The 11,973-nt window shown below is 42.7% G+C and overlaps 1 protein-coding gene across 1 annotated transcript; it reads right to left on the bottom strand.

Moving 5' to 3' along the window:
• Positions 1-7,731: 7,731 nt before the first annotated feature.
• On the bottom strand, positions 7,732-10,933 carry hhex (hematopoietically expressed homeobox). Its single transcript, NM_001165094.2, is given in 4 exon segments — positions 7,732-8,202; positions 8,420-8,470; positions 8,687-8,865; positions 10,469-10,933. Coding segments are annotated over 4 exon segments (849 nt in total). The 5' UTR covers positions 10,824-10,933; the 3' UTR covers positions 7,732-7,938.
• Between the last annotated feature and the right edge of the window lie 1,040 nt (positions 10,934-11,973).

Below are 11,973 nucleotides of genomic sequence, written 5' to 3'. Positions count from 1 at the left end.
CCCTGTATATAGCCTCCACATTGACTCAGTACCGGTACCCCCTGTATATAGCCTCCACATTGACTCTGTACCGGTACCCCCTGTATAAAGCCTCCACATTGACTCTGTACCGGTACCCCCTGTATAAAGTCTCCACATTGACTCTGTACCGGTACCCCCTGTATAAAGCCTCCACACTGACTCTGTACCAGTACCCCCTGTATATAGCCTCCACATTGACTCTGTACCGGTACCCCCTGTATATAGCCTCCACATTGACTCTGTACCGGTACCCCCTGTATATAGCCTCCACATTGACTCTGTACCGGTACCCCCTGTATATAGCCTCCACATTGACTCTGTACCGGTACCCCCCTGTATATAGCCTCCACATTGACTCTGTACCGGTACCCCCTGTATATAGCCTCCACATTGACTCTGTACCGGTACCCCCTGTATATAGTCTCCACATTGACTCTGTACCGGTACCCCCCTGTATATAGCCTCCACATTGACTCTGTACCGGTACCCCCTGTATATAGCCTCCTCATTGACTCTGTACCTGTACCCCCTGTATATAGTCTCCACATTGACTCTGTACCGGTACCCCCTGTATATAGCCTCCACATGGGCTCTGTACCTGTACCCCCTGTATATAGTCTCCACATTGACTCTGTACCGGTACCCCCTGTATATAGCCTCCACATTGACTCATTGACTACACCTGTTGTATTCAGCATTTCACTGTAAGGTCTACTACACTTGTTGTATTCAGCATTTCACTGTAAGGTCTACTACACCTGTTGTATTCAGCATTTCACTGTGAGGTCTACTACACCTGTTGTATTCAGCATTTCACTGTAAGGTCTACTACACCTGTTGTATTCAGCATTTCACTGTGAGGTATACTACACCTGTTGTATTCAGCATTTCACTGTAAGGTCTACTACACCTGTTGTATTCAGCATTTCACTGTAAGGTCTACTACACCTGTTGTATTCAGCATTTCACTGTGAGGTCTACTACACCTGTTGTATTCAGCATTTCACTGTAAGGTCTACCTACACCTGTTGTATTCAGCATTTCACTGTGAGGTCTACTACACCTGTTGTATTCAGCATTTCACTGTAAGGTCTACTACACCTGTTGTATTCAGCATTTCACTGTAAGGTCTACTACACCTGTTGTATTCAGCATTTCACTGTAAGGTATACTACACCTGTTGTATTCAGCATTTCACTGTAAGGTCTACTACACCTGTTGTATTCAGCATTTCACTGTAAGGTCTACTACACCTGTTGTATTCAGCATTTCACTGTGAGGTCTACTACACCTGTTGTATTCAGCATTTCACTGTAAGGTCTACTACACCTGTTGTATTCAGCATTTCACTGTGAGGTCTACTACACCTGTTGTATTCAGCATTTCACTGTAAGGTCTACTACACCTGTTGTATTCAGCATTTCACTGTAAGGTCTACTACACCTGTTGTATTTAGCATTTCACTGTGAGGTCTACTACACCTGTTGTATTCAGCATTTCACTGTGAGGTCTACTACACCTGTTGTATTCAGCATTTCACTGTAAGGTCTACTACACCTGTTGTATTCAGCATTACACTGAGGTCTACTACACCTGTTGTATTCAGCATTTCACTGTGAGGTCTACTACACCTGTTGTATTCAGCATTTCACTGTAAGGTCTACTACACCTGTTGTATTCAGCATTACACTGTGAGGTCTACTACACCTGTTGTATTCAGCATTTCACTGTAAGGTATACTACACCTGTTGTATTCAGCATTTCACTGTAAGGTCTACTACACCTGTTGTATTCAGCATTTCACTGTGAGGTCTACTACACCTGTTGTATTCAGCATTTCACTGTGAGGTCTACTACACCTGTTGTATTCAGCATTTCACTGTGAGGTCTACTACACCTGTTGTATTCAGCATTTCACTGTGAGGTCTACTACACCTGTTGTATTCAGCATTTCACTGTGAGGTCTACTACACCTGTTGTATTCAGCATTTCACTGTGAGGTCTACTACACCTGTTGTATTCAGCATTTCACTGTGAGGTCTACTACACCTGTTGTATTCAGCATTTCACTGTGAGGTCTACTACACCTGTTGTATTCAGCATTTCACTGTGAGGTCTACTACACCTGTTGTATTCAGCATTTCACTGTGAGGTCTACTACACCTGTTGTATTCAGCATTTCACTGTCAGGTCTACTACACCTGTTGTATTCATCATTTCACTGTGAGGTCTACTACACCTGTTGTATTCGATGCATGTGACTAATAAAATGTGATTTGATTTGATTCGATTTGATCAATGTCATATCAACGACACAGAGACAGAGGGACACAGAGACAGAGGGACACAGAGACAGAGGGACACAGAGACAGAGGGACACAGAGACAGAGGGACACAGAGACAGAGGGACACAGAGACAGAGGGACACAGAGACAGAGGGACACAGAGACAGAGGGACACAGAGACAGAGGGACACAGAGACAGAGGGACACAGACACAGAGGGACACAGACACAGAGAGACACAGAGACAGAGGGACAGAGGGACACAGAGGGACACAGAGGGACATGACATTGGTGCACCTCACCTCATTCAAACAGACAGATGTGAGGGACTCTATTTATTTATATGTCTATCAGACGGGGCCTTTGGAGCCTGAAGCAATCCACTCAATGTTTCACCTAATATCCACAGACCAAACTGTGTGTTCTTTCACCGTTGTTGATTCTATTGAGCACAATTTGTGAACCATTACACAATACAGGTGAAAATCAATGTCCATTCTATTGGTTTTGGGATGGTCTAGGTGATCTACGGGCCATTGAACCCCATGAGTATTCACGTAGGTGCATACAGTTTAAATATTTATCACACACTCTCAGAGCTTAGTTCATTGCAGGTCATATTGCTTCATGTAAACTCTGTAGGGGTTTGTCTTTCTGCTGAATGATAAGCTATGTAATGTTCAATCTGCAGGTAGAGGAGTGGATGAAGAGCAGAGCTGTGTTGTTGGACAATGTACCAGGTCTACATCCTGATATAACAGAGCTGTGTTGTTGGACAATGTACCAGGTCTACACCCTGATACAACAGAGCTGTGTTGGACAATGTACCAGGTCTACATCCTGATGATTCAACAGAGCTGTGTTGGACAATGTACCAGGTCTACATCCTGATATAACAGAGCTGTGTTGGACAATGTACCAGGTCTACATCCTGATACAACAGAGCTGTGTTGAACAATGTACCAGGTCTACATCCTGATTCAACAGAGCTGTGTTGTTGGACAATGTACCAGGTCTACATCCTGATATAACAGAGCTGTGTTGTTGGACAATGTACCAGGTCTACATCCTGATGATTCAACAGAGCTGTGTTGGACAATGTACCAGGTCTACATCCTGATACAACAGAGCTGTGTTGGACAATGTACCAGGTCTACATCCTGATACAACAGAGCTGTGTTGGACAATGTACCAGGTCTACATCCTGATACAACAGAGCTGTGTTGTTGGACAATGTACCAGGTCTACATCCTGATATAACAGAGCTGTGTTGTTGGACAATGTACCAGGTCTACATCCTGATACAACAGAGCTGTGTTGGACAATGTACCAGGTCTACATCCTGATTCAACAGAGCTGTGTTGGACAATGTACCAGGTCTACATCCTGATTCAACAGAGCTGTGTTGGACAATGTACCAGGTCTACATCCTGATTCAACAGAGCTGTGTTGGACAATGTACCAGGTCTACATCCTGATTCAACAGAGCTGTATTGGACAATGTACCAGGTCTACGTCCTGATGATTCAACAGAGCTGTGTTGTTGGACAACGTACCAGGTCTACATCCTGATTCAACAGAGCTGTGTTGGACAATGTACCAGGTCTACATCCTGATTCAACAGAGCTGTGTTGGACAATGTACCAGGTCTACATCCTGATTCAACAGAGCTGTGTTGGACAATGTACCAGGTCTACATCCTGATTCAACAGAGCTGTGTTGGACAATGTACCAGGTCTACATCCTGATGATTCAACAGAGCTGTGTTGGACAATGTACCAGGTCTACATACTGATGATTCAACAGAGATGTGTTGTTGGACAATGTACCAGGTCTACATCCTGATTCAACAGAGCTGTGTTGGACAATGTACCAGGTCTACATCCTGATTCAACAGAGCTGTGTTGGACAATGTACCAGGTCTACATCCTGATTCAACAGAGCTGTATTGGACAATGTACCAGGTCTACATCCTGATTCAACAGAGCTGTGTTGGACAATGTACCAGGTCTACATCCTGATTCAACAGAGCTGTGTTGGACAATGTACCAGGTCTACATCCTGATTCAACAGAGCTGTATTGGACAATGTACCAGGTCTACATCCTGATGATACAACAGAGCTGTGTTGAACAACGTACCAGGTCTACATCCTGATTCAACAGAGCTGTGTTGTTGGACAATGTACCAGGTCTACATCCTGATTCAACAGAGCTGTATTGGACAATGTACCAGGTCTACATCCTGATGATACAACAGAGCTGTGTTGAACAATGTACCAGGTCTACATCCTGATGATTCAACAGAGCTGTGTTGTTGGACAACGTACCAGGTCTACATCCTGATTCAACAGAGCTGTGTTGTTGGACAACGTACCAGGTCTACATCCTGATGATTCAACAGGAAATAGGCTTCCTGGAAATGGAATGCATGTCCTGTATTCACACTCATAACATGGATTTAGTCAATAACCAATAGGAATAGAGTAGAAACCATTGAGCACATTTACAAGGAAATTAATTTTTAACTTAAAAGGAAGATACACTCTTAGACAAGAAAAAGGTGCTATCTAGAACCTTTAAGGGGTTCTTCAGCTGTCCCCATAGGAGAACCCTTTGAATAAATGTAGAGGGTTCTACATGGAACCAAAAAGGGTTCTACCTGGAACCAAAAGGGATTCTAACTGGAACCAAAAAGGGTTCTACCTGGAAGCAAAAAGGGTTCTACCTGGAACCCAACAGGGTTATGGTACGGTGACAGCTGAAGAACCGTTTTGGAAGCCTTGTTTCTACCAGTATTTCTTTTGGTAACTAAGGGGATCCAGGAAGCTATATTGAACTGAAGACGTGATAAAGACACTTGACACATCCCTCGTCTTTTCTCAGCAACCAAGTGATGACGCACAGAAGCTGTTAAAATGTCCAAGTGAATATCTGACGACAACACGTCTTTATCACTGAAGTGTCATTACACACTGAAATTGACTTTTCTCCCCTCCAATGAGTCACCAGTTGGTTGGGCATGGTCCCTTATCGTGACGATAAGAGTGTTCAATAATCATCAAGATTAATGAGGATTTCTTATCACTAAATACTGTTTATTAATAATCAATTAAAAATACCCTGAGTTTAGAATACATTTCTAAATGCTTTCCATTCGACGGAGAAAACCCAACAAACAACCACAACCACAAGGACATTCTGAGATGTGGCTAGAGATGGTCAGACAGTCAGTACTGAGTTACCTTCAGACAGTCAGTACTGAGTTACCTTCAGACAGTCAGTACTGAGTTACCTTCAGACAGTCAGTACTGAGTTACCTTCAGACAGTCAGTACTGGGTTCCCTTCAGACAGTCAGTACTGAGTTACCTTCAGACAGTCAGTACTGAGTTACCTTCAGACAGTCAGGTCTGGGTTCCCTTCAGACAGTCAGGTCTGGGTTCCCTTCAGACAGTCAGGTCTGGGTTCCCTTCAGACAGTCAGGTCTGGGTTCCCTTCAGACAGTCAGTACTGAGTTACCTTCAGACAGTCAGGTCTGGGTTCCCTTCAGAAAGTCAGTACTGGGTTCCCTTCAGAGAGTCAGTACTGGGTTACCTTCAGACAGTCAGTACTGAGTTACCTTCAGACAGTCAGGTCTGGGTTCCCTTCAGACAGTCAGGTCTGGGTTCCCTTCAGACAGTCAGTACTGGGTTACCTTCAGACAGTCAGTACTGAGTTACCTTCAGACAGTCAGTACTGGGTTCCCTTCAGACAGTCAGTACTGAGTTACCTTCAGACAGTCAGTACTGAGTTACCTTCAGACAGTCAGGTCTGGGTTCCCTTCAGACAGTCAGGTCTGGGTTCCCTTCAGACAGTCAGGTCTGGGTTCCCTTCAGACAGTCAGTACTGGGTTACCTTCAGACAGTCAGTACTGGGTTACCTTCAGACAGTCAGTACTGGGTTCCCTTCAGACAGTCAGTACTGAGTTACCTTCAGACAGTCAGGTCTGGGTTCCCTTCAGACAGTCAGTACTGGGTTCCCTTCAGACAGTCAGGTCTGGGTTCCCTTCAGACAGTCAGGTCTGAGTTACCTTCAGACAGTCAGTACTGGGTTACCTTCAGACAGTCAGTACTGGGTTACCTTCAGACAGTCAGTACTGGGTTCCCTTCAGACAGTCAGTACTGAGTTACCTTCAGACAGTCAGGTCTGGGTTCCCTTCAGACAGTCAGGTCTGGGTTCCCTTCAAACAGTCAGGTCTGGGTTCCCTTCAGACAGTCAGTACTGGGTTCCCTTCAGACAGTCAGTACTGGGTTCCCTTCAGACAGTCAGTACTGAGTTACCTTCAGACAGTCAGTACTGAGTTACCTTCAGACAGTCAGGTCTGGGTTCCCTTCAGACAGTCAGGTCTGGTTCCCTTCAGACAGTCAGGTCTGGGTTCCCTTCAGACAGTCAGTACTGAGTTACCTTCAGACAGTCAGTACTGAGTTACCTTCAGACAGTCAGGTCTGGGTTCCCTTCAGACAGTCAGTATTGGATTCCCTTCAGACAGTCAGGTCTGGGTTCCCTTCAGACAGTCAGTACTGGGTCCCCTTCAGACAGTCAGGTCTGGGTTCCCTTCAGACAGTCAGGTCTGGGTTCCCTTCAGACAGTCAGGTCTGGGTTCCCTTCAGACAGTCAGGTCTGGGTTCCCTTCAGACAGTCTTGTGGGCGTGGTAGATCAAAACAAAACTGTTTAGACTCTGGAGAAATTTTCCTGAGAAGACAGATTTTCGGGAGGTCACATAATGGTCTGACAAACACACCTGCTACGCAAAAGTCAATTATGGTAAATTCTGACATAAACTGCATCCCATCTACAAAACCCAAAATCAGCGCCAAAACCAGCGTCAGAATCAGCGCCAAAACCCGCGCCAAAACCAGCGTCAGAATCAGCGCCAAAACCCGCGCCAAAACCAGCGCCAAAACCCGCGCCAAAACCAGCGTCAGAATCAGCGCCAGAATCAGCGGATGTGGTATATTGAGACGCAGCCCAGATATCGTTAGTTTAATTAAGAGTGTATTTCAAAAGGGTTCTACTAAACTAACACGTGGAATTGTTTTAAGATGATCATACCAAGAACCATTTAGCTTTTTGATTTAGTCGACAACAAAAAATGCATGAAAAGGAAGTTTGTTTTAAAGTGTCTGTCCTATATCTGAGAGGTATAAGAAAGATCAGGATTGTATTTTAATATTTGTACCAATATTTAAAAAAAAAAAAAAATGCCACTAAACTACTTCCACATACGTCCTTTCGTGTTTTTAACCGGTACGAGGGGACCTTCAAATGAAATTGTATATGTCGCATGAGTACCGTGAAATGCTCACGTTCACGTCCAGTGAGGTTTGTGGGCGTCCTAGAGTAAAACATGTCGTTTGTAGGCCTAACCGTTCCGACGCTCATTTTTTGCTCAATTAATTTTTATTTTTAAAAAACTCATAATGACAATAAAACAACATCACAAAATATACAGGTATTTATATACAAAAACAAATCTATTTTCCAGAAAGATGCTACAACAATGTTTACTGACGGGCTATTGGTCCTCTTCCCGGGCCGTCAGTCACCCAGTGGGACAACGTCCAGATTGACCTGTAAACACTGATCTGATGACTTCATATCGGTGGATTCAGTGGGAACTCCATGTCATCCTCTATGTCCAGTTCTTGGTCTGTATCGTCTGAAATGTCTGACTCTATTTGTCCTTGTGATAGAGGCGACGTGGAACACTGCAACCGACTGTGAGTGTGCGTCATCTCTGTAGCCCTACATCTCTGGTCCCGGCCCGGACTGAGGCTCACACCGGACTCCGGTCCCTCCTCGCAGTTTCTCCCGGTGCTATCGTCCTCCAGATCTGTCTTACTGCCGGTAGGGTTCTCCTGGGGGGAAATAACAACAACGGTGACCAATCAGCCACAACGTACATTTCACATTGGCATTGTGCATGAATTTTACGCACAGGCTACTCAAGCACGAAATCTATATTAAATGTTTGTTTGTTTTTAGCTTGAAATTAGATATAAATAGCCTTTTCTCTATTCATAATTGACAACTTTAATCGAAAAGTACATTAAACCCTTCCTAATTTATTAATACCTGCTTCAGTCGCCTCCACTTGGCTCTTCGATTTTGGAACCACGTCTTCACCTGGAAAACAATGTCAACGAGAAATGTTTTAAAATGTTAGTCTACTAGATTCTGTGTCAGATCATTTACCTAAGACTATAGGCCTATGCGGAAATCAGTTGAACGAAATGTATTTTTTTTTTAAATAATGTAATTGATGATACGGGTGAAACGGATAAAACCCAACTGACATGAATAGATACTGGATGTGGGCCCCTAATAAAACATACTGCTGACCTGTCGTTCACTCAGTTGCAACATTTTAGCCAGTCGTTTTCGTTCGGGGGGTGAAAGGTATTTCTGTGTCTCAAACTTCTTTTCCAGCTCTATTGTCTGGTCGTTGGAGAATCGGACTTGTCCACCTTTTCTCTTGTGCAGTGGACGCTGAATGAACGGGCTCCATAGAAGTTGTTTACCTTTGAAGACAAGAAAAAATAAAAATAATGATTTAATATTGAAAAACATGTTTAGACAAATGGGGCAGAATTATATGCTTAATGTTAGACCTTTAAAGTAGCCCCTCCAAAAAAGTGAAAATAAATCAAAATTGTTTTCGTTAAACTTGATTCGTTTCTCCTCCAGCAGAGGCCTAAATGATTCTATGCAAATATTTACAGTTTTAATCATCTTTCTTGTCCGTGTTTTGCAGGCATCCGTTTAACCTCAGTTTTTAAGGAAGGCCGTGAGTTGAAACTTGAAGCAGAGTGGAGAGAGTAGAACTATGGCAAAATATCCGTCCTGTGTTTCCTGTTGCTTTGCCTCACCAGTTTCTCTCATTACTAACGACCTTTCCATCAACATACTGCAATTGATGCTATTTAAAATCGACATGTGTTTTAATCAGCTTATCTCATTAAACTATAAGCATAACCTCATAAGAATACAATAATAATCACCATTACAATAGTTAAATCCTTAAAAAAAACGATATATATATATATATATATATATATATATATATATATATATATATATATATATATATATATATATATATATATATATATATATACATACATACATACATACACATACATATATATCTTCCAAAAGGCTAAAAATAAATAATCGCTTTTTAAAAAATTATATGATTCATTATACCCCCAAAATATTTTGGTTTTGTGGCACAATGATCAAACCCATATTTTTCTTATAGGCATGTATTGAATTATAATGAAATAAATTGGATGAAATAGTGAAATTCAAATAAATTCAAAAGTCACCCTAAACATTTTAAATTGCGTCAGTTCATAGGCCTATTTCATGTTTTGCAGTTTGATTATTTTAGCAACCATAAAGTCACAATCCACCGCAGAGGAAATGAACAATATCAGACAAACGGATCCCGGCTATCAGAAGTCGAGTGTTTCCTGAATGTGTCTGTATTGAGGATGTCGATAAAATAATCAGCATCATGCACGACTCCCGGGGAAGAGGCTGCTCGAGGCCGCCAGGAAAACATTCAACAGCTTCTGAAAGCAGATTTACTCCTATCGAGAGCTCAAGACTTCCTGTATGAACGGAAAGGGTCAGGCTTGCTGAACAGAGAGGCAGTTCACCCCAGGGCGACACTTTAATGCTGAAATAACAAGTGATTTAGAGCATGTTTTAGTCGCAGGATGCATCGGATGTTAGAAACAATAACGGATTTTGCACAAAAAAAAAATTCAAGGTGGTGGATTTAAGTGGCCCAACACTTTAACAATTAGCAAACTAAACAGATAGCTTAATGTATTTAGGTAAATTATGCCTGAAGTAAATCAACTATGTTCAAGCATGATATACACATTTTTACCTCTAAAACATACTACCACTTTAGGATGGAAACCTGCAGCACGCAGGGAATGAGAATCTAGTTTAAAAATCAAGTACACGCACAAACTTTTAATCTCCTTTCGCCTACACATTGTACATAGGTTATTACAGGCGCATAGTAGTTGTCAACATTAAAGTATCTTTAACGAATTTCAGCAGAAAAATCATCCAAACAAGTAAGAGATTGATATGAGTTGAACTCACCAAGTGGGTCGTGCCTGATCAGAGTATAGTCCCCCATAGACCGGTGGAATGGATACAGTGAATTAGCGAAAGCCCCGGAGGCATACGTGGCGGTGAGCGCAGCGTGGTGAGAGAACGCAGGGTGGATCGGTGTCGGTTCATAGATGGGGGTCCGGTACGGAGAGACCAAACTGGTGAAGGATGAATTCGGTGACGGTAGATTTGGCGTGGAGACCACCGCTGAAGACTGGGTCAGGGTCTCATTTCTCCCCAGGATGTCTTCGATGTAGAAAGGAGTTGGGTGGACGGGCTGGATAGGGGTCGGCGCGTAAAGAGGAACACCCATGGCTGAAGGCGCACTGTGTTGGTACTGCATGATCACACTGTGTTGGTACTGAATAATATCTATATTCAACTATATTATCTTCTGCTGTCAAAGGAAGAAGTGTAGGAAACCTATAGGCGCCTCTCTCTCTCTCTCTCCATGAGTTGGCTGGTGAGTGTGACCTCAGTTAAAGCTACTTCATATCTCAACATTAGAGGGAGGAGATAACGGAGCAGGCCACTTCCTGCAGGTACACACACACACTGCGATTGGTCCCCTCGGCAAATACACTTTATAATTCAATAATATCCAATCAGGCTATCCTTTATCTTACCTTTAAGCGCCTATGTTCATTAATAAAATAGGCCTTTACGTGTTATCTGTTAAAAATAAAGAAAGATGGTATGAACATCTCCTGACGCGTGGCACATGTTAAAAAGACATTTCTTTATAAGTGATTCAATAGGCACGTGGTTTTCCAGATTAAATTGAACAGGTTATTCACGTGGTTTTCCAGATTCAATAGAACAGGCTATTCACGTGGTTTTCCAGATTCAATAGAACAGGCTATTCACGTGGTTTTCCAGATTCAATAGAACAGGCTATTCACGTGGTTTTCCAGATTCAATAGAACAGGCTATTCACGTGGTTTTCCAGATTCAATAGAACAGGCTATTCACGTGGTTTTCCAGATTCAATAGAACAGGCTATTCACGTGGTTTTCCAGATTCAATAGAACAGGCTATTCACGTGGTTTTCCAGATTCAATAGAACAGGCTATTCACGTGGTTTTCCAGATTCAATAGAACAGGCTATTCACGTGGTTTTCCAGATTCAATAGAACAGGCTATTCACGTGGTTTCCCAGATTCAATAGAACAGGCTATTCACGTGGTTTTCCAGATTCAATAGAACAGGCTATTCACGTGGTTTTCCAGATTCAATAGAACAGGCTATTCACGTGGTTTTCCAGATTCAATAGAACAGGCTATTCACGTGGTTTTCCAGATTCAATAGAACAGGCTATTCACGTGGTTTCCCAGATTCAATAGAACAGGCTATTCACGTGGTTTTCCAGATTCAATAGAACAGGCTATTCACGTGGTTTTCCAGATTCAATAGAACAGGCTATTCACGTGGTTTTCCAGATTCAATAGAACAGGCTATTCACGTGGTTTTCCAGATGAAATAGAACAGGCTAT

Source organism: Oncorhynchus mykiss, chromosome 23, assembly GCF_057628025.1.
Source record: "Oncorhynchus mykiss isolate SJ-2025 chromosome 23, ASM5762802v1, whole genome shotgun sequence".
Classification (NCBI taxonomy): domain Eukaryota; kingdom Metazoa; phylum Chordata; class Actinopteri; order Salmoniformes; family Salmonidae; genus Oncorhynchus; species Oncorhynchus mykiss.
This window is presented reverse-complemented; position numbering and strand designations above follow the sequence as displayed.